Source organism: Protomyctophum bolini (assembly GCF_963924005.1).
Source record: "Protomyctophum bolini genome assembly, chromosome: 10".
Taxonomy (NCBI): Eukaryota; Metazoa; Chordata; class Actinopteri; order Myctophiformes; family Myctophidae; genus Protomyctophum; species Protomyctophum bolini.
In genome coordinates, this window is record NC_137871.1 from 24,007,542 (window position 1) to 24,031,448 (window position 23,907).

Here is a 23,907-nt window from a genome sequence, read left to right on the forward strand (position 1 = left end):
TAGCACCGTTTCCCAAACACTGGCCTGGGACCCATTTGTGGGATCCATTTTCGTGGGATGTTCAATTTCCTACATTTTACCATTAATTTATATTTTAAAAGATGTTCTAAAGATGTCCACAAAACTTTCATGAGTTGAAAACGAATTAACATTTGAAAAAAAAATGTAATGAATAAAATAAATAACTAATTCCCTAAGCAGTAGTGGAAATAGCATATCAGCACGCTTGAAACGTGTTGTGACTGTGAGCTTCTGCTATTTTCACTAGTAAACATCCCATTTCTCTTCTGGGTCTTATTAGCTAAAAAGTTTGGGAACCACTGGTTTGTAGAACGGATGCCCATGAAGCCAGTAAGCCATGCATGACGACAAAACGCACCAACACAAACAAGCCATTTCCAAACAAAGAAAGTCAGAATTAAAGTTATGTTGTTATAACACAAGTTTGTGTGACAAAGCCAAGTGGTTGTCTTATGTGTTATGCTTAAATGACTGAATGCTCTGTGTACTACCACAGTACCAGCGCCAGTATGGACAGGGACAACAATATTGATCTAACAACACACAACCCCTGTGTGTGGTTCTTTAGAGGTTTTCTACTGGTTCTTCAGGTTAGTTTGGGCAAATGAAATGAAGCTGTAATAGCAACTATTTCTGTTTTTGTATCTTCGATCTTTCCAGTGGCTATTTAAGACAGAGTATCGCTCCAAATGGCAAATGACTACGTGGTAGCAACCACATTTACATATATGCTAATAGAAGAAAAATCGCCAACTCTCAGTATCAAAGGTTGTTAAGTTCAAGTTGGGTATTAAATGTTTTCCTTTTTTTCCCCCACTGTGACTAGACTAGAGGGACACTTGCGTCCAGACTCCATTCTAATCTAGATGATTCCATTAAGCTAGTTAACATCAGGGTTAACATGAGAGCACGAAGATCCCTTTAAACCTGTGGCAGAGAATCCAGAGATAGTTCACTAATAGCATCTTCCTTTTACAGATCAAACTACTCTTAGTTAGTCACGCACCACTAAACAACACGGCACAGCTAAAAGCCCCAGCGCCCAGGTCGATAAATAGACCTAGCAAACACAGCAAACAAACAGCTAGCCAAGTGGTTGTTTTGGAAGTGATGTCGCGATGCTAATACGCTACACACCGACTGACAAGCAGCCTGTGCTGCTCATTGTTGTTGTAATGCAGGCTAGCTTAGCATTTTAATGCTAGCTCTTCTTCTGTGCACGGCCTCTCGCTACGCAGCCCCAGCCTGCCTGAGTGCCACACAGACAGTCGATGTGTTCTGTCGCTAAATAACTCGCTTTCCAGGCCCTTTTTAGGCGACACGTTCTGTACATTCTGACCTCTTTCTGCTTCGGGTCCTGAGGATAGACGTCCGGAGGACCGAGACGGGGCCGCTTGAGAGGCCGGTGCTCGTAACTTAGGATCCCGAAAGCAGCCATCATCCAGCGGCATCACAGCCGAGCAGCTTATACACTACTACTACCAGAAAGCAAAGCAGGAGCTACTGCAACACATCCAGCTTCCGCTCCGGACAGGACGCCGACGTTTGATCCCCTTCTGTTCAAAATAAGAGTTTTAAACAGTCTACTTTACACACTGCTACAGAGTACACTACAGACAGCCACATTGAACCTCGGTTGCTTCACTTGCTTGCCAAAAATCTGTTATTTTTTTTGGTGTCGTTTAATGAACAATTTAACACAAATTAAAATGTTGTTAACACACAGCCCATTGCGCGCGCACACACACACACACACACACACACACACACACTGTCACACAGCACACACTCTCACTTAGAAACACTTAGAAAAATAATCATCTGCAGAGAATGTCTTGACAGAAAGTACCGGTAGCTCATAACATGTCTACGGTGGATTTTTATGAAACAAAAGCTTGGCAGATTGATAATTGATCATTCAAGCGTGGCCTAGCTAGAGCTGCAATGTTGATGAGTTTAACGACGTCGTTAATACAAGCAGATCGCAAAAGCAAATTGGATGAATTCGGAGTCAATGGAGGGTATTGCAACTCTAGATTCATCCCATTATTTAAAAAAATCACACCCGTGTGAACTTAGTGGTGCAATCCCCCCACCACCCCACTCTCTCTCTCTCTCTCTCTCTCTCTCTCTCTCTCTCTCTCTCATTAGAAGAAAGAGCACTATCCCTCTCTGTTTCTGGCGCCCCCTACTGGTACTAATAAGTCATATACTCGTGCCAATGACCAGTGACCACTGCCAAATGCCAATGCCACATAGGATGTGATGGAGGCGCTTGTACACAGCGACGCCCTGCGTCTCCCCACTTGACTACTGCTCAGCCCATTCTACTGTTACTACTGTACTACTGTAAATAATGTATCCTCCTTACTGACATGTTTGCACCATTGGTGAGATACGAAAATACTTTTCGCTGTGCTGTACTTGTACTGTATATTGACAATAAATTGAATCTCATCTCATCTCATAGGGGTACACGGACATTGCTGGTTGTAGAAGTGGTTGCACCACTCAAAAATCTAGAGTTTCGGCTAATGTTCCTAGCTATCACACAAAGATTTTGGGGGGACCGCATGTAGTAACCCTGAGAACCCCCTAGGGGTCACGAACTCCCTAGGGACCACAGATCCCCTGTTGATTTTGAAGTCCCCTGATCTAGGAATAGGCCTACAGGCTATTCTGTGTTGTCTCTGAAGGTAAAGTCAGACTTGGCATAAACCTCACAGCCTAGGTTATTCGCTATGCTTTGAGTATTTGTCTAGATCTGTGCTATCTCAGGAGTCAGGACCCATCCCATGGGACATGTGCTACAAAATATGAGTGAATGAGCACAATGCTTTCATCAAGTTTCATGGCCATGCAGGTTCAATCTTCACAAGGCAGGAACACGGGGTCATCATCCCTATGTTCCCCAGGTTCTATGTTCCCCACTTACCTTAGGGTATAGGGTTAACAACAGTTAATACCACAAACAAAATCCAAACATTCATCAACACCTGTCTGCGACGAATCCTCCAGATCCGCTGGCCAAACACCATCAGCAACAAGGAGCTGTGGCAACGCACCAACCAAATGCCCTCAGAGGAAGAGATCCTCAAAAGGCGCTGGAGATGGATAGGCCATACTCTCCGAAAACCAGCCTCAGAACTAGAATTACTCAAACGACAGTTGTAGTTAGTACTAGCGTAGTGTTTCAAATAGTTTTAAATATAAGCCCTTATAAAAAAATGATTTTTGCATGCCATCATGTTTGGTGGGGCAGTCAGGGGCATTTCCCCCGGATGTGCCCATGCCTACAGTATATCCGGCCCATGGTACTGACCATGATACTGATTCTGTCAGAATAATGGTTAAGTATCATGTGACAGGGCCTGACATCCCTGGCAGGCCATGATACTGACACGGTAGCCTAGGTAAGGTACCTGGATATTGGATAGGGGCCACTGGCCAAAAAAAGGTTGAGAAACACTGCTAAATCTATTAGCCCAAGGGAGAGACTAGCCTGTTTCATTTAATTTAATCTTTTCTTACAGGGGAACAAAAGCCTAGATTTCCTGTAAATGACTATAAAGGATTGCTCACTAGAGTTCCATTCCCCTTTTATACTGTACAAATGATATACAAGATCACAAACATTAGAGCATTGACTTGTATAAAAAATACTTTATTGAAAAATAATTATTGAAACAGAAATTAAACATTTACAAATAAAAAATATATTCAGAAATTACAATCTCAAGTCTTGTACAAAAGCTATCATGACTATCGATGCAATAGAAAGATATTGCACATATTTTTGTTTGATTGATCAGTGTTGGATTATCGGCTAAGGCAGGTAAAATCCTCAGTATTAATTTAACTCTGAAAGCACACAAATGTAACATTTGGTTAACATGTGTGCGGTTTCAGAGTTACACATGGCTAAAATATCACTGAGTATATTACTGTGTTCACAATCCTAAATTCTATTAAACAATATTATGAAGACCGTGGCAGGCCAGGTGGATTTCAACTTTGGTGCTTAGCTGTACCATTTCCTTCACTGTCCCCATATACAGCATTTGTTTCATCATTTCACCTGTTATCATGTCACCGCAGGATATACTGTTTGGCTACATAAAAACATAAACTCGAACACTTCAGATATTGCCATGATAAAAAAAAATGCAGATTTCAAACTACTTGCATTCAAATGACAAACACATGCATTCCATTACATTATAATAGAACAACTTGCAACTGCAGAGGGCTGCTGGTCACACACTCCATCTGCAGAAATGAATACACCACATGAATGTAACAAACAAATAGGCGTATAGAAGAGGAAAACATACAAACTTGACAAACTCAGTGTTTTCAGACAGTGATTTCAGACAGGGTCTCACTAGTACCTTGACCTGGTGTTTTGGAGGTATTGTGTCTCTCTCAACTGGTACTCAGTCATTAATGTTAGCATTACAACACTCTAAATGCCACTGCTCCATACTTACTCTTACTCCATAGAGTAAGAGTAAGTAAGCCTTGCTGAGCCATGAGGCCTATAAGGAGCCTATCTCCTGTTTCTGGGAGCGTGAGGCAGCTTGATGTACAACACGCCCTGGACATGACACTAGTATGTCCCAGGGACTTACCCCACAATCTAAACTTCCATAGAGTATAACTATAATTGATCAACACTGCCAATGGCTGGGTTTCCCAAACGCATATGATGTAAGACTTGTAGTGCCGCACATGCTCAGATGCCCTCATAGGCCGCACACAGAAGCCTGTGAACAGACATTTTGTGCATAGATGTGCCACGCAATGGTAGGCCTCAGGCCTGAGGCCTGGTATGGTAGGCCTCAGGTCTAACATTCTGAAATTTTATGTAATACTATTTGGACTGTTGGACAGCTGACAGTAGGCTCTCTTTATATATAATATATATAAATAAATATATATATATATATTTTTTTTTTTAAGAGTAAAGAGAGCCTACTGTCAGCTGTCCAGCAGATCAAATATAATTAAATTAAATTTCAGAATGGCCTCAGGCCTGAGGCCTACCATTGCGTGGCACATCTATGCACGATTGGCTGCATGGCAGCCAATCAAACACTATGTCCTTTTTTGGGGAAACACTGTCAAACACAACTACATAGAAATACACAACCTAGACTAGAGCACAGACATACCTGTCATTGTGCACGTAAGGCCTCCTGCATGAATACACAAACCTGTTTCCCTAAAGCCTCTTTAGCTTTCACACACCTGTCGACATGTGGCAGTATTAAAACCCATTCGCAGAGAAATGAGTGGTGACTTTCTTCATCTCATTTAAATATAAAAACTAAAAGAAATTAAGGCCTACTTCAGCATCAAAGAAATTAAATTGAATTACTTTTTTTTTAAGAGTGAAGAGAGCCTACTGTCAGCTGTCCAGCAGTCCAAATATTATTAAATTAAATTTCAGAATGGTAGACCTGAGGCCTACCATACCAGGCCTCAGGCCTGAGGCCTACCATTGCGTGGCACATCTATGCACGGAATGTCTATGTTCACAGGCTTCATGTGCGGCCTAGAGGGCAACTGAGCGTGTGCCATACCATACCTCTTACACCATGGTGTAAGAGGTATTCTTTGGGAAACCGGGCCAAGTCATAACCTCACAACATTCACACTCTGTCCCAGCAGTTAAACACCTACTGTACATTCAGAGACTACGGGAGTCGATTATCATACAGTACATCCTGGAGATAGCTGCTGTAGGAGTCCTTGAAGCACCGTAAACCAACATACTTCCATGTATTATCCATAGAATATTAAGTGCCGATGTCAGAGTCACTGCTCTGTCTTGCTTGAAGGTAATCTTTTGGCCTTCGAGAAACACACTTTGTGATGCCACTGCAAAGAAAAGACGACCAACATGTACTTCTTTGCATAGTTAGTTTTGTCCGACCACGTTTTTCAGCCTTGGAAACATGATCACCACAAAGTCTTTGGTTTTAAAATCAATAGACATCATTAATCTCAGTAGCCATATACTATAGAAATATATAATAGTTTTTTTCTTTTCCAGAGGACACTTTCACTCAATGGCAGGATTGGGTGGACTTAATACTTTTGTGCAACTCAGTAGCCGTCCATATTTCTCCCATATTGTCACAGGTTCAGTACTTGTTTGTTTCCAGTGCGGTGTCTGACGCTTCTATCATGGCCCTGAATCTGGAATTTTCATCCGCCAGCAGCGCAGCAGGACTGTCAAACTCCAAAATCTGTGTTGATATAAAGACAATCAAACAAATGTATGTCAGCATAAAGAATCTGAATTATAACAAATATTCAACTGGAAGTTTAACTACATGGCATCCACATAAAAAAAAAAAAAAAAACGTGTAACAAGATGTAGCCACTTGAACCATTGCAGTCCTATTTTGGGGAACAATCGCCAAAAAATTGCTGATCGGTGATTTGGTACTCATTGTACTCAGGGATAATAATCAACAGCATTGGAGGTGGTTAAGTGGTTAACATGTGGTAAACAGCAGTGGTTCAATGCCTGGAATACATTGACCTTGGTGTGTCTGGCTATGTTGAAGTATATGGCAGAGAAAACCTGGACGAGTTTATGTTAACCAAGGTCACTGGCATGCACTTCACGTTCCACACTCGCCCTCAGCCTCACTCAGACTGCAAATGCTCTGCTCCCCAGTGCCAAGTGACCATGGAAGTTGAATACGTGCTGTCTTATCCGATCCATCACTTAGGCGATGGATGGAAAAGCAGAGGGGGTTCCATTTGATTTGGGAATTAGTTTGTACGACAGGGGAGTACATCTTGTATTTAGGAACCAGTGTTACTTTTACACAGACCTGGCCGTTGTCCAGCACCATGACCCTGTTGCAGCTCATCACAGTGTTGAGGCGGTGGGCGATGATGAGGGTGGTGCAGCTGCCAAAGGAATCACGAATGGTCTCCTGGATCAGGCGGTCTGTCTCATTGTCAATGGCTGCTGTCGCCTCATCCAACAGCAGGATCTAGGAATGAGGGGGCGGGTTCTTAATGAATGAACATAATTTGTGTGTGTGTGTGTGTGTGTGTGTGTGTGTGTGTGTGTGTGTGTGGGTGTGTGTGTGCGTGTGTGCGTATGTACAGTATGTATGTCATCTCATTCCGGCCAATCACAATTTGCGTCCTTACCTTCGTCTTCAATGTTTGTGTTTACTCAAACACTCAAAGCTGGCCATTCATTGTCAAAGGCATTCGATGTTTGTGTTAACACAATGTTTACATTTTCAGTCTGGGATACCAATTTTCATCTGATCAGGAGAGATAACGCCACAGAGCTAATTTATCAGCTTCAATTTCACAGTGTTAGCATGCTCATTTTTTGTGTTGCATTACTTTTAGTGTCACTTGTTTATCCTAGTGTAACCCGTTCTCTCTCCTGATCAGATAGAATTGGTATTCGCTAAAGAGATGGAGAGATGGGGAGACCCCTGAACAAACACTCTATCTATAGTAATGATTGCTGTCCGAATCTAGAGCTACTTAACAGCACACACACACACACACACACACACACACACACACACACACACACACACACACACACACACACACACACACACACACACACACACACACACACACACACACACACACACACACACACACACACACACACACACACGGTTTAAGATCAATCATGCTATTACAGTGTATTGTACACATTGGAAAAATCAGGCTGCCCATAATGCATATTATTGATCCACATTTGGCCTCTTATCAAACCAGTTGAGGTGAAGTTACAATGTAAGCCATAGGGTGGCGATGTTAAGCCACACATAGGCTGCAGACTCTTAGAACAGCAGTGCCATGTGAATTCATTACATGCCCAGCTTTGTGTGTCTGTGTAGTACCTCATAGCGATGATTTGATTGGCTGAGGGCTTAAAAATGGGGACAAAAAAGTGAGGACGCCAAAAGTGATTGGCCGGAATGTGATGATATACGATGATGTACAGCATGATGATAAGAGCGCCTCTCACTTCACACAAGTGTGATTTTCTTCTTCTCCCGGGTTCTAGAATTAAACTCAAATTCTTGGTGGAGCCAAGTTATTGTGAGACATCTGAAAATGATGTTTTGTGGAATCCATATGTGTTCAAATAGCACCAGGTACCTTGCTGTGTCTCAGCAGGGCTCTGGCGACGCACAGCAACTGTCTCTCTCCAACTGAAAAGTTCTCTCCGTTCTCTGTCACCTCGGAGTGGAGGGAGTGTGGCAGCTGGCTGATCTGAGGGTGGCATGGTGGAGACATGGAGACGAGTGAATGGGGTTATTATGACAAGCAGTGCTCATTCCTACTACTCCAGGTTCCCAAACCCTTTCTGGTCAACCTCCTATGACTGGAGTCCCTCAGGGCTCTATACAAGTGTCAACGCACTGTGAGCTTGTCAATTGTCTAGTTTCCAAAGAAAAATGTTGGAAAAAATATATATGAAAAATAATAATAAAGAAAGAAATGTTTGTAGGAAAGGTTAAATAAAACAGGTATTTTCACACAACCTCAACCCAAAATGTGTCGCAACCCTATAAGGAAACACATTATCACGCAGAAAACCATGCGTGATAATGTGATATTTTTCAGCCATTATTCCACCTACCATCTCTTTAATATGGGTCTTCTCCAGTGCTTCCCATATTTGGGCATCAGAATATTGAGACCATGGATCTAAATTGGTCCTGTTGGAAAACAATTCACGGTCATGAATCATGATCTGTAGAAAACAAACACTCTCCCACAGCAACTAATCCAGCTAACCTGGATCAATAATGCACACATAAATTAAGTAACAATGTACAAGTTACAACAATGGTGGAAAGTACAGTTTACTTAAGTGCTGTATTTTAAGGTCTGTCTATGAACCATTCAAATCAAATCAATCAAATCTAAATTGAATTATGTACTGTATATATAGAATATTATCTCTGTCAGGTGGACACCTTGTATATCCAAAGCTGCTACTTTTCAGGAATTGGAAAAAAATGAACCTGTTTACCATTCTTTTCAATGTAGTTAGTATTACATTTTTTGTTAAATATTCATAAAACCTACAGACACACGTTCCTGGCGTCTTAGCCAATCAATTCTTCTCACACAGTGGTTGTCATCAGTGCAGCGGTGGAAAAAGTACTAAAAAAAAGTATCAAGTCCGGAAATAAGAATGTACTAAAAGTACAGAATGTCCCATTTTACAAATTCAAAATGTATAAAAAAAATCTTTTGAAAATAGCCAATCTACAAGTTCACAATTGTGAACTTGAAGATCTGCTATTTTTAAATGGCCAAAATGTATAGGGTTAATGTACTGTATGTTTTGTAATAATAATCTAAATCTACAAAGTCACTAATATTTGGATACAAGATGTAATGGAGTAGAAGTAAAAGTAGTGGAAATTGGACATACTCAAGTAAAGTACAAAGACCTCAAAATTGTACGCAAGTAAAGTACTTAAGTAAATGTACTTGTATCCTTTCCACCAGTGCACATCAGTGGAGTGCTAACCTGACGGTGCCGATGAAGAGGACGGGCTCCTGGGGAATGATGGCCAGCTTGCTGCGCAGCTCCTCTAGGCCCATGTGGGCGATGTTGAGTCCATCCACCACAATGGAGCCGCCCGCCAGCTCCACCAGTCTGAACAGAGCCACGCCCAGAGATGACTTCCCTGTCAACACCATGCAGAGATGAAGAGTTTTACATTTATTCAGAGATGATGGTGAGGGAAAAAATGGAAAGAAAAACAAAAACAAACAAACCCATGACTACACCGTGCCACCGCCTACTGCCTACTGCTGATGTTGGCAAATGGCAATAATAGCACAGTAAAGATGATGATAATCTAATAGTGCACCAGATTGAAGCACTTGCATAGGACCGCCTAAGTCATACAACTGATACTGCCTGCTTGATTTAACAACGCAATATGATTTTTCTTTTTTTTTGTCCCCTCAAAAATCTCAATTGACCCCTCAATCATTTCATCCTGGCGCCGTGCCTGCACCGTGCATAATTATTGCATAGTGCATACTTATTTACGTAAATATATTATTATTTAATGTTATGTTCGCTGCTACAATGTTGAAGAACGAAAACTAAAGATTTGCACTATTCTTTACTGTACTTTAGTTTGCATATACAGTGAGAGATAAAGCTCACCTTAACAATTTAAACCCTATATACTTCAGCTGATCAGGGTCTAATACTTACTGTATACTCCTTTTTTCCCTCTACATCGTATCTCTTCGCTGAAAATAGCTGATCTACAAGCTCACAACGGATCGCATGTTTGTGGATGTGCCATTGTCGGCGAATGCGTGCCTAATGTGACATGCCTGGAACAGGGATGCTAGAGTTCACACGGCCAGTTGGACATGAAACATAAAACGTGAAGGAATGGGAAGGCGTTGGTGGCGGCGCTTCATTCACACCTGAGCCGGTGCGGCCCACGATGCCGACCATCTCCTCGGGTTGGATGTCAAAGGACAGCTTCTTCAGCACCAGAGGTAGGTCGTCACGGTAACGCATCTCCACGTCCTGGAAGGAGATCCTTCCCTGGTGAGGCCAGCAGGGGGCAGGAGCGGACGGCTCTGGACTCCGTCTGGGAGCCTCGCTCTCCAAACTCTGGGAGGAGAAGAGAGAGAGAGAGAGAGACTAAGGTCTCTGCTGGGACTTGGGGCTGGCTGTCACAATCGTGCAGATTTTACTTGACAATTAATCAATTGTCATACAAAAAGAAACTGCGATTAATGATTGAATCGTGTTTTCTGGGATTGGACATTGGAGCACATGCACACAAATTAAATGTGTCTTTGCCTTTTATGCTGGCTAAACTGACCTGAAGAACCTATGAAACATTGTCATACTAGTTCAAATAAAGTTGCTCTTTTAATTTAAATGTAAATTGTAATTGAGTCAATGACTGATAATGACCGGTACCAATAATCAGAATGAATAATGTAACATGGCCAAATACAGTCCTTATATTTCATAATTATACATTTTTTTAAGATTATGCCTTTATTTAGAGTAATAGACAGTAGACTGACAGGAAATGGGGAGGCTGCGGATGAAAACAGTGATTGGGATTCAAACACGCGACATGCTGTCAGGCTGCGGATGAAAACAGTGATTGGGATTCAAACACGCGACATGATGTCAGCCTGTGGATGAAAACAGTGATTGGGATTCAAACACGCGACATGCTGTCAGGCTGCGGATGAAAACAGTGTGATTGGGATTCAAACACGCGACATGCTGTCAGGCTGCAGATGAAAACAGTGATTGGGATTCAAACACGCAACATGCTGTCAGGCTGCGGATGAAAACAGTGTGGAAACAAAACAACAAACTCACAATGTCGACTCGTGAGCATTTCCACTTTTTTTAAAAGAGTGGAAAGATGCAGACATTTTTCAACAGGTGAATTCATACAGAGGAATGGAAAAAGGATTCTGATGATTATGCAAAAAAAAGTGAAAGAAGGAAAGAAAGGGAAAGTAATTATCTCCAATAATTACCACCGGGCAATTATCGAATAAATTTGACAGGCCTAGCAGTGAACAGTGGCCCCTTATATCCCTTCCAACTACCTGCAGTGTTAACAGAGTAATTCACAGATCTGCTCCTTCCAGGAGGAGCATCTCCTGGCAAGAACAAATTGATCGACTTTTCCGGTCTGATGGCTGTTAGGAGAAAAATGCCTTGTCATGTGAAGTGTGCACACACTTGACTCCATCTGCTTCCTGCTGGGCTTATCGCACTCACGCACACACGCACAGCTGTCCGAGACTGCCTTGAGTCCTTCTTTAATCTGTACAGTGTGTGTGTGTGTGTGTGTGTGTGTGTGTGTGTGTGTTATTCCATGCCATGTGTGCATATGTGTACATCGTTCAGGCAGAAATCTCAATATTCTAACTTTTTTACGTCTATGTTCTTTCGTAAAATGACCGTCGTACTTGATCACACTACACTACAGCATCACACAAAAGCAGCAGAGCCGCAAGCTCGGTTTGAGCTCGTCCATCTGCTACTTCTGCCGTTTTTTTATTTGAATCCTGAAAAGTAACAGTTTTGGACACATGAGGTTTCCACCCGACAGAGACCATATACTATACTATCCCTGTGGTATAGCCAACGGTGCGTTTCATTCCACAGGGAGGAGTGACATTTGGCCGCGCTGCTGCTCTTACCTTTATATAATGATTGATCCGCTCGACCGACGTGAAGCGAGCCTCCGTCTCTGACAGCAGCCTCACGGTGAACTGGAACAAGCCAGTCAGCTGCGGAAGACAGGCAGTACCAATTATTGAGGGTTGCTAGAGAGCCCCTCCTATAAACAGCTATAGTGTGGATTCTGTCTCAACACAAACCCATTTAGACCTGAGGACGATTCTACAAATGTCTTTTAAATCCTGGCAGTTTTCTGAAAAACCCATGTTTCTATGTCAGTGGTTCTAAAACATTTTCATGTCAAGGACCCCCAAGATTATATGTATTTGGCCGCCGACCCCCATCTGAAAATATGTTGTTCCATTACGCTTAGAACACCAAAAGGGGTTCCCGCCCGAAATGGGTTAAATGCTATTGACAATTAATGGAGAATTTACATCATATATGTGTCTGAGCAAATCGGGCATATGTATGTCGGTGGGAATCCTTGGTCAAAAAAGGGACCACCAGTCTTGATGATGAATGTATGGTGATTAGAGTGCCTCTCACTTCACACGGGTGTGTTTCTTTTCCACTATTATACCGGTACCTAACTAATTCCCATTGTTTCATTGCCTTTAAACAAGAAGTTCACCGAAACAAATTGACCAGCGAGGAGACTCAATTGAGTATAACCACTTAAATTGAGTGGTTAAGCCCTATATACACTTTGTTGTACGACAAAAAACAGCACTATCTACAAGCTTACAATGAGTGCATCGAGACTTGTGTTGTTGTGAGCTTTAAATATCTGCTATTCTTGAAAATTGTTGACTATAATGACAGTGACAGAGAGCCGGAGAGAACAATAGAAAAGGAAAGAGAGACAGACAGAGAGAGGTTAATGATTAACACCCTCGAGCCCAATTACTAACAAACACTCTCCATCTAAGATTCTAAGTGCACGGTAACGCCCCACAATGAACGAGCCGTAAAACCCATCAAAATTTACAACGCAACGGGCAGATTTGCTGACATGGCTCATTTTTAACGTGCATTCAATCAATTTCAATTCACAGCTCTCAAGGCAATGCCGCACCCTGCGGCAATTCAACAATGGATGAAATAATAAACAAAACACAGCATTACAAGAACTACAATAAAGCCAATCCCAAAGAGCCAAACAAAAGAGGGAAGATGCATTCTTTTTAGCACTGGTCTGGGCACGCTGTTCTTCAAACCTTTATTTATGCAGGCAGGGACAAGTTTTTGCTTGGCACGCACACAGCGTTCGTTTTGCTCGCTCCTTTTTCAGAAATGCCCTGCTTCGTGTTTGTACAGCTACACTCACAACAACGACAACAACAACCTTCTGTTCCGTTTGCCTGATGAGTACAGTTACATGTCGTATTCAAGGCCACCTTGGAAGTTATTATCGAGGGAGTAGAAAGTCCTTCTCTTCTTCTGTCTTTGGAATAGTTAATGTGGGATTTCTCACAAAATACATTCCAGTCACAAGCCCTCTTCCGTAACCTTTACACTTCACCCCCCCATCCCCCCATCTTGACTTAAATATGTGCATGTACTGCCAGAATCCTTTTTAATTTTTTTCATAAATGGCATGCACAATTTTATACATCATCATATGATGCAAAAGTAGCAAAACAAAACGCTGATCTACAAGCTCAGAACACGTTGCGTTCTTCTGACGTCTGACTATTTTTGTTCAAAACATTTCTGAAATGTTTTGAACATTTTCCCATGCCCAAAATAGGGATGCCAGGTTGAAAGTGCTTACGTCTATCTAGGAGTTTTATAAATATTGAACCAATGAAAAGTATTAACAAAGAACCTGTGACTAAATAATAACTGTTTGACTTTGAGGAAGACGCAAGTCCAAACGTCAGTCAGCCCTGCAAAATAATAAATACGTACTGCAGACCAGTCGAGAGCTCCAGAATTGTATTTGGGTAGTCTCTTCTGAAGTGCCACGGTATTTTTCTTCCTGATTCAAGTTGTCCCTGAGCTGAGCACTGAGCACTTCTACCTTTAACTGACTGAAGTGCATTGGACTTCTCTTTGTACCTAAATAATAAATATGTTGGATTCATTGAAACGCAGTTTATTTTTTAACATTCACTGAAAAGTATTGGGTTTTGGACATAAGGTTTCCGCCCGACAGTGCATGTCATGATGTGTGTACGGTACCTGCACGGCCTATCATATGGTGTAGTTCAGTGGTTCCCAGACCTTTCAGGTCGAGACCCAAAAGAAAGACTAGACCGTTTGCCCAAGACGCAAACTAGTGAAAATAGCAGATGACAATCGCAAAACACGTCATTTTGTGCCACGTTGCAAGCTTGTAGATCAGCTATTTTATATAAAAAAAAAAAAAAAAAACAACAACAACAACAACATTGAAAACATATTTTAAAATCTAGGAAAAGTAAAGTTAGTGTGTACTTGCATGGCAGATGATATAATGTAGTTTGTAGTGTGTTAGTGTGTACCATGGAGTATGGACCTAATGACTGGCCGCTGTTCTGACGGACAGGTACCCAGACCCGTGTGAATCTTTCGTAGTTACCTTTCCTTTTTCAAAGGGGATGCTGTTGGTTGGACTAAAGCAAGAGAAGGCAGCCAGCAGTGGAATAATGTTTTCTTTTTTCAATCTACTGCAGCTAATTCTTAAATCAAAACCAAACAGGGCTGTTACTGTGAATTTGGATTATGTGACTGACCACTTATCTTAATGTGGAAGGTGAAGTGAAATGTTTAAATGTGACCGGTGACCACATCTTAATGTTGTGGACATGCGTGAAGTGAAATGGTTTGCCAGGCCGCGTCTCGTGCAAGCATATGATATGGTGTAGTTTGTAGTGCATTAGTGTGTACCTGCACAGCATATGATATGGTGTAGTTTGTAGTAGTGTGTACCTGCACATCATATGATATGGTGTAGTTTGTAGTAGTGTGTACCTGCACAGCATATGATATGGTGTAGTTTGTAGTAGTGTGTACCTGCACAGCATATGATATGGTGTAGTTTGTAGTAGTGTGTACCTGCACAGCATACTGTATGATATGGTGTAGTTTGTAGTAGTGTGTACCTGCACAGCATATGATATGGTGTAGTTTGTAGTGCATTAGTGTGTACCTGCACAGCATATGATATGGTGTAGTTTGTAGTGCATTAGTGTGTACCTGCACAGCATATGATATGGTGTATCGGTAGTTTGTAGTAGTGTGTACCTGCTCCGCATATGATATGGTGTAGTTTGTTGTAGTGCATTAGTGTGTACCTGCACAGCATATGATATGGTGTAGTTTGTAGTAGTGTGTACCTGCTCCGCATATGATATGGTGTAGTTTGTAGTGTGTACCTGCACAGCATATGATATGGTGTAGTTTGTAGTAGTGTGTACCTGCACAGCATATGATATGGTGTAGTTTGTAGTGCATTAGTGTGTACCTGCACAGCATATGATATGGCCAGGCCTGCGTAGGCCGGGGTGATCTGGTTGTGCATGCAGACGATGAGAAGAGCTACGGACGTGATGAGCGTGATGCTGATGAGGTCCAGGCGGACGGCCAGCCAGCGCATAGCGCAGCTGAAGAGGTAGTGGGACGCCTGGTTGGTGTCCAACAGTTCCTGGTACCTGGACAGAAAGATACAGATACAGATACAGATATAGATACAGATAGGGGTGCAAAAAGTTAATCACACCAATCCACTTAATCCATTATAAAAAGTAATTGATAATCAAGAAAGTTATCGATAGTTTTATACAATAATCGATCCCTATTTTGGGCACTGTAGGTGTAAAAAAGGGAAAGAAATATAGAAATGACACGACAATGTTGTGGCCCAGGGATTCTGTCAGGAAGTTGGCTCTGTGTCGTTTATAATATTCAGTTAGTTATATTTGAAACCAAGGGACCCAGTGTGCAGACCCCTGTGGGACCCTTGGTCAACAACGTTTATTTTTCTTTTTTATCCCACAAATTCTTAACCCATTTTTCACCCGTGTCAATTATCTAATGTGATCCTGGGCTCTACACACCCTCCGCCAACCTAATCCCCATATATGGGGGACATGGGGAGAGCAACGGACTTGAACTCATGCTTCCTTCATGCCTGAGTGTCCAAGTTGCTCCTTTACACCTGACAGGGGGGAGTTTCCCTGGTTGGACGTAGCACGTGGAAGGAACACGTTATTCCAAACAGTTCCTTTCCCCTCCATCAGGCACCCCGGCTGGCCAGGGGGAGGCAGTTTAGAGACCAGGATTACTGCATATTGTTTTGGTCAACAAAGTTTAAAGGGTTTAAGTGGTTAACAACACACTATCTCACTATGTCTCTGTGACAACAAACAGGGAATAGATACTGTAGATAACAGTGTATCTGTGGGTGAATGGTTTGTTGTTCTGACCTCTGGAGGAAGTCATCTCCTCTGCCATAGGCATGGATGGTAGAGAGCCCCTGCAGGCTGCTGGTGATGTGAGAGATGAAGGGGGATTGGCTGATGTTCTCCAAGCGCTTTAGCTCTCGGATCAGAATCCTGAAAAGTGGAGACACACACAGGATGGGGTACGTTAAGGATGCCAGTGAGCGTGCAATGCTGTCAAGGCGTCTTATTCTCTATGTCAGTCATACATGTACGTGTGCTCATGTTCCGTTGTTGCCTACCTGCACTGACAACACAGGCCGCTAATACTTGATGTTTTTGAACAATTATTATTATTATAACAGCTTTAAAAAAAGAAAAAAAGCTGTTACAAGGTATTTACAGTAAATGGCATTCTTTGTATTTAAAGTTGTCTTCATTACCATCCATAACAATGTTTTATACATTTTGTCAGAAATGCAATTTCTTAATGTGAATACAATTATTTTGGGGGGCATTTTAAGTTATTTTATTAGAGGCAGTGAAGAGAGACAAGAAATGCGGAGAGCAAGAGAGTAGGGGAATGACATACAGCAAATGGTCCGTCCGTCCGTTAATCGAACCAGGGACATTTTGCGCCATAACCACTTGGCCAGAATGATGTCTTTTCTAGGAGCAATTTCATTTTTACCAAAAGCCAAAAAAGAAAAAACATTACATGAACTATTACTACTTCCTTCCTACTACACAATCTCTACTTTTCTTGGAAGAGTTCAGACATTCTAGCTGAAGGGCAAGGCACCGCAGAGGAATGAGGGCATGGAAAAGGCATTAACTCCAATGATGGTGTGGTTGTGTGCCAGCCCAGTGGACAATGATGACAGGGGTGCAGGCGGGGGACAGGAGGTAATTCTGTTGAGGACAGAACTGCCATTTCCTGGCAGAGAGCACTAGCCATTTTCTGGCCTCCGCCGCGCACCGTCTGATTTATGTGTGGTATTACGAGCTTATGAGCACCGTCACCCACAGACACACGATACGCTGGGCAGCCAGAGAGGCCACTAGACCTCCGGTCCACAGGGAAGTGAGAGAGGGACAGAGGGATGGAGAGAGGGCGGGGGGGGGGGGGGGCTTATTGACAAAAGGTGTGGTGGCTTTCTACTTTTAGACACAACAGATAGGATGGATGATGCAATCAGACCAACAATCGCTCCATGACTCATCCCTGTTTTCTCATAAAAGTAGAGGAGAGAGAACATGACTCTTCCTCACTCTGAGGCTGCGTTGCACTGTTTATGCCCCAGGCAGTTTCACTTCACCGTTGACCGCTTTTCGGAGAAGGTGATTTCACACGAAAATCCACTTATTCAAATGCAGGGGTCCTCGTGATTTTGCATGATATTTGATCCTCTGTCAAGACGATTGACATGAGGGTGATTGATGCCAGGGGTGTGTGTGTGTGTGTGTGTGTGTGTGTGTGTGTGTGTGTGTGTGTGTGTGTGTGTGTGTGTGTGTACATGTTTTTTTTGTGGCTTTCGCCATTATTTTATATTTTTTTATGGAGGGACAGACAGTAGGCTGACAGGAAATGGGGAGAGAGATGGGGGGAAGACATGCAGTAAAGGCCGTCGGGATCGGGAGTCGAACCCGCGGCACACTGCCAGACTGGATTACCAGCCAAGGTGCCTGGACCATTGAGCCAAGGCCCAGGCCGTGTGTCCACGTTTTGAATCAGTCAAACGGGCAATCCACCGGACAGAATGGGATATGAGACGCGTTTTGATGACGTCATCGCAAAAAGGTCCGTCGCGCCGGCGTGCAAAGGGTTCTGCGAAATTGCGCCCCATTGTTTACAATGGCGAATTTGCCCGAGGAACAAGCCGTGCAACCAATTATTCACAAAAACAGAAGCAATAAGCATAAATATTCTACGACTGTTCATGATTGAGTATAAAATATCTGTATAAAATGTATTTTTTTCTGTCTCCAGCCTATACTTTAGCAGCATGTAAAGTATAGATGCATGAGACTCATCAATAGCAATATCATAAACTATCATCATCACCCATTATTGAGAGCTCAAGAAAGACATACCTGGCGACACGGTTGACGATACAGAGGAAGGCTCCCAGGGGCACGATGGAGATCAGGAACCAAGGGAAGACGATGCCCAACATGCCCAGGCAGAAGGCGACCAGCGTGAGGTTCTGGAGCAGCATCTCAGACTGCATGATCAGACGCACGTCCACTGTGGGAGGAGAGGTGATCGAGTTGTATCAGATGTTTAGGGCTGAAACTATCGGTTGTTTTCGGAGTGATTATTTCTATTGATCACTTTTTTGATAATTAAGTAATCAATAAGTGTGTTTTTTAAATGTATAAATTAATTAATTGATTCAGCCACGTAACTAGACATCAGTAGGCCCCCACGCAAGGCTGGTCAGCGGGCCCACCCCCGACAGGCGAGGGTTTGATTGGGGGTAAGTCCCTGTGACATACTAGTGTCATGTCCAGGGGGTGTACATGACTATATACAGAAACACGAGTTAGGCTCCTGAATTAAATAGCCACATGAAGCTACTTACTTTTACTCACATTGTGTAGGGCAGGATGTATGCAAAGAGTTGTCTGCTCGCATAAAACGTGTAAACAATAGACAGAAACACACATACATGTCGAGTAAAAAGACCAAACAAAAAAACAGAATGGCTCACTTGGGGAAAGGCCCTTTGTCAAATCACACCGTGACTGTGTGTGCTACAACACGACTCCTTCTATATGCAGACTTCACTGGCTCACTCAGAATCCTGTGGGGAGTCAGGCCAGGAGCACCAGTCTGTACTAACCTTCATCCATGTCTCTGGAGAAGCGGGTCAGAATGCGGCCCAGTGGTGTTGTGTCGAAGAAATGCATGGGGCTGAGGAGGAGCCGCCAGAACAGCTTGTCATGGAGCACAGAGGCAGCCTTCACTGTACACTGTACATCACACACGCACACGCACACGCACACACACACACACACACACACACACACCAAGAGCAACAAGTCTTTACTGTGCAATGTCACCACAGACAACAGCCACGAGCAGTGTTTGATTTTGGAGCCACACAGAGGACACATGGCACTTGAGACTTGAGACTCCACTTGTACTTGCAACATAGGGACTTTACCTCTGCCACCAAATGACTAACTCAGTTCACTGTGTACCCGACGTCCCGACGTCACTCCCGCAACCCTGCAGTCACAGCGTTATGTTTTGTATTGGATTTCCCACAGGCAAATCTCAGATTGCGTCATATAAGAACTGTGTTCCAAAAATAAACAAATGTGGTTTTGTCAGGTATGTGACAATGACAAAACCACATGACGTTATGAATGAGTTACATTTCAGAACGTCTGTGTTTATTGAAAAAGAAAAATCACACCTGTGTGAACCGAGTGGTGCAACTCCCCTCTCCCCCCCCCCCCCCCCTCCTCTCTCTCTCTCGCTCTCTCTCTCATTAGCAGGCAGCAGGCACAGCATACCCCCCTCTCCGTTTCTGGCGCCCCCTACTGGTATTAATAAGTCACATACTCATGTCGTTCCAATTTCACGCATGCGCACACCGATCGTGCTCATGACTACACACAGGTACACGGACATTGCTGGTTGTAGGAGTGGTTGCACCACTCAAAAATATTTACTGCTTCATATCCATATGAGTAAAGTCGCCAGGCGGAACACAGTTCTTATATGACATGATCTGAATGAAGATCACCCTGTGGGATTTCCAATAGCGCCCTCTAGTAGCAGTAATGTCAAACTTTGGTGCTCTATTGTTCCTGCTTTAGATGGTCAAATACAGTTGCCTCTCGCAAATTCCAAATGTTTACGTCATACAGTCCGGAGAATTCTCCATATTCAGACCACAGCCATCTTGCCAGCAAGGTTTTCAATCTGTAAAGTTTTTGTTAATTAAAAATCCACCGTAGACATTTTATGAGCTACTTCCTGTCAAGAAATTCCTTGCAGATGATTCATTTCTAAGTATCAAAGTATGGAAGCGCTCGTTATCAGTAAAGCAACCTCCTGCTGCCTCCTGCATTATGTTCACATTCAAAACAGGTGGTACGCATGGGCCGTTGAGTGATAGTCAACGATCACTTCCAAACTCCAAAAAGCATCAGGAAGTAGCTCATAAAATGTCTACGGCGGATTTTTATGAAACAAACACTTTACAGATTGAAAGAGGATAATTCAAGCTTTCCCTACAGCTGCAATGTTGGTGATTTTGACGTTGTTTAATATAATTAGAGAAGACTTTTCTGTTTGGATGAATGGGCTGTCTATGGGAAGTGTCACCTAGGGGTATCACCTTGCTGGCAAGATGGCTGCGGTCTGAATATGGAGAATGGAAGCTCTTTCCATGAGTAAGCAATAAAACGGATGTGACGCATCCCCTCACTTGGTGCAGCACCGGCAGCCAAAACTATATAGCATTCAGAGATTGTGGAATAGTTGTCTGGCTACGCGAGACTAGGTACATATGGTCATCCACATATGACTGACCGCTTACACATTCCATACCCTGGGCCTCCCTCTGTCAAATACAATGTTCCTTTTACCCTGGGGCTCTCTGTCAAATACACTGTTCCTTTTCACTGTTCCTTACACATTCCATACCCTGGGCCTCTCTCTGTCAAATACACTGTTCCTTTACATTGTTCCTTACACATTCCATACCCTGGGCCTCTCTCTGTCAAATACACTGTTCCTTTTCCATGTGATCCCTTCACTCCTGCCACTCTTCCTTCTACGTTCTGCATGATGTAAAATGAATGTCTCTCAATTCCACTTAATGACGGTCATAAATGTTAACGCACGTCACAAATTCACAAGTTCAATGCATGCATAGATTACACAGATATTACCGTACTAATACTAATATCATCTCTGTCAGGTGGAAACCTCATGTGTCCAAAACTGTGTGTACAAATATAGCAAAAGTAGCATATCTACAAGCTAAAACCACGTTACTTTGTGCCATGTTTGGAGATTGTAGATCTGCTACTTTAATGGATTTGTGTGATGCTTTAGTATGAGTAGGGCCTCAAAAAAAACTATGGAGATAGGAGGTATCTGACCGACAGCAACAGTATTCTACTTTTGAATAGATATTCGTTATTTTTATTTGCCTGACACCTGACGCAAGAAACATTCATTTAAACTATTCACAGTGAAAAAGTTGTTTGTTGTGTGAGGTCAACGTAATATTAATATGTGTAAGTGCTAGTTTGTCAACTTTCGACCTTTTGTATAACAAACTCACTGATGCACCCATTAATTTCGTCCTGACGTTAATAAATGTGACGGCTGAAATCTATCTGGCACGCCCTATGAAATCAAGCCTCGCCCTCGTTTTTGCGACTGAACACATGAAATACGACCTGTGGGAACCATGGAAACCATGGAAAAAAGGTTTCTCCCGTGCCTTGCCCGCCTCACGCACCTCTCTCACACACACACACACACACACACACACACACACGCAGAAGCACACGCAACTTGCAAGCCCACTGGTGTCTTGTTAAATAAAGAACGAACACCTGCATGAATTAAATAAAGTTGTAGGCCTACCCTGTCTCTTTCCCTCTCACCTCGCTTGCCTTGCTGTCATGTCCACGCACGCACCTACATGACACGTACATCGACATCGCATCGCCATGAATGGAATTAGTTTGTAGGCTGGCCTATATACATTTTACCCATTTGTGCGCAGTGCACGGCGAAGGCGTGATACTGCGCACTGCTGTGATATTAAAGTCCTGTGGGTGACATGCCTGCATGAGAGATAGGCTATCATGTCGTCAAGGCAGTCACAATCAACGTTTATGTAGTGATTTGATCATTGATGAACGAATCATAAACATATGGATGAAGGCTAGCCCTGGTCCAATGCTTACAGCGAGTGTCTCTCTCTGACAGAGAGAGACACTCGCTGTAAGCATTGGACCAGGGCTAGATGAAGGCTTGCCGCTTGCATGTGCTGGTATGTGTTGGCGGCGCACGCCGCGGTCCCGTCCTCCCGACCCCCGAAAATGATCTCGCTTTTATCTGAACTGTCAAAACTGTCTAAGCACTTATAAATGGTGAATGATTAAGCCCCTTACGCCTATAGCATATGCTAGTACTTACTACAAATAGGCAAGCTGTATATGCTTGTCATCGTCACTTGGAAATAAAGGCGTGCAGTCCACTGTACATTCATGCCTTTTTTTTAAAATAATATCATAATCGCATATGCCGCATCACCGCGTCCGCATGCGCTCCAAAATCATCTCACAAGTGCGCTCGCATAACAAGGCCAGTAAAGCAGTGTTTGATTAAGCACAAACTAATACATTGTAAACATGTTATATTGTTTTTAATTGCGCGATTTTAATTACTTGTAAAGTTGGAAATCTCTCTTTTGTTTTTTACATACACATACCGTTTTATATTAACATTTTAGGAGTGAAAACATATGTTTAGATGCCTGTGACAGTGTCAGCAGTTCAGACAAGGCTGCTCCGCTTGTGTACGACAGAAAAACAGCCAAGGAAAAAGCGTAAGCAAGCTGCCGACCAGACGTGGGATTTGAACGTTGTCACGTTCGATTTCAAGCTTTGCCGGAAATGGTAAATGTCAAAAATGTCGGCAATTTCGGCGTGCACCCATATTTTGGCGTACGCACGGTTGATAAATGAGGGCCCATGTATCCACAAAGTGCATGAATTCCCCACACAGGCTGTCCATAATTAAGCTCTAGGCCTGGAGGCGTGCCCGTCTATGCCCAACCCACTAACCCAATTAACCAAGTATCTTCAGAATATTCTTGGCTAAATAATAACAGAAATAATAATCAAAAAACACAGTGAATTGGCTTCTACAATATGTATTGCTTGATTAGATATTACTTAACCCATTCTGGGTGGGAACCCCTTTTGGTGTTTTAAGCATTAGATTATACTTTAGCTATTTTTGAAAAATCTTGAAAATGTGGCACAAGTCTTTGAATATATTCTTTCAGAGTGAACGTTTATACGTAACTCAAATTTATAACTTTGCTTCTGGGGAGTCCCTGGAACTACATATTTTCAGATTGTGGTCGGCGGCCAAATACAGCACATTTTTTGGGGTCCTTGATATGAAATAGTTTGAGAACCACTGACATAGAAACATAGGTTTTGCAGAATACCAGGATTGTAGGATTTATAAGCCTTTAAAAAAAAATCGGAATCAGGTCTAAATAAATAGGTTAAGCGATACATATACTGTACAATAAT

At 42.7% G+C, this 23,907-nt stretch overlaps 2 protein-coding genes across 7 annotated transcripts in view; both read right to left on the reverse strand.

Annotated features, from left to right (window-relative positions):
• med12 (mediator complex subunit 12) overlaps positions 1–1,494 on the reverse strand; it is a 40,874-nt gene extending 39,380 nt beyond the window's left edge. For both annotated transcript variants that reach the window (XM_080774632.1, XM_080774631.1), the window contains exon 1: positions 1,361–1,494. In XM_080774632.1, the coding sequence (XP_080630758.1) occupies positions 1,361–1,462 (102 nt within the window). In that variant the 5' untranslated portion in view covers positions 1,463–1,494. The remainder of the gene's footprint in view (positions 1–1,360) is intronic.
• A 3,499-nt stretch (positions 1,495–4,993) lies between these two features.
• Positions 4,994–23,907, reverse strand: part of LOC308322056 (ATP-binding cassette sub-family C member 5) — a 50,202-nt gene continuing 31,288 nt past the window's right edge. For all 5 annotated transcript variants that reach the window (XM_080773248.1, XM_080773245.1, XM_080773246.1 and 2 more), the window contains 12 exons: positions 19,449–19,578; positions 18,697–18,850; positions 16,648–16,776; positions 15,687–15,873; positions 12,256–12,345; positions 10,495–10,687; positions 9,572–9,731; positions 8,669–8,747; positions 8,185–8,298; positions 6,873–7,037; positions 6,178–6,275; positions 4,994–5,904 (listed from right to left, as the gene is read on the reverse strand). In XM_080773248.1, the coding sequence (XP_080629374.1) occupies positions 5,823–5,904; positions 6,178–6,275; positions 6,873–7,037; positions 8,185–8,298; positions 8,669–8,747; positions 9,572–9,731; positions 10,495–10,687; positions 12,256–12,345; positions 15,687–15,873; positions 16,648–16,776; positions 18,697–18,850; positions 19,449–19,578 (1,581 nt within the window). In that variant the 3' untranslated portion in view covers positions 4,994–5,822. The remainder of the gene's footprint in view (positions 5,905–6,177; positions 6,276–6,872; positions 7,038–8,184; positions 8,299–8,668; positions 8,748–9,571; positions 9,732–10,494; positions 10,688–12,255; positions 12,346–15,686; positions 15,874–16,647; positions 16,777–18,696; positions 18,851–19,448; positions 19,579–23,907) is intronic.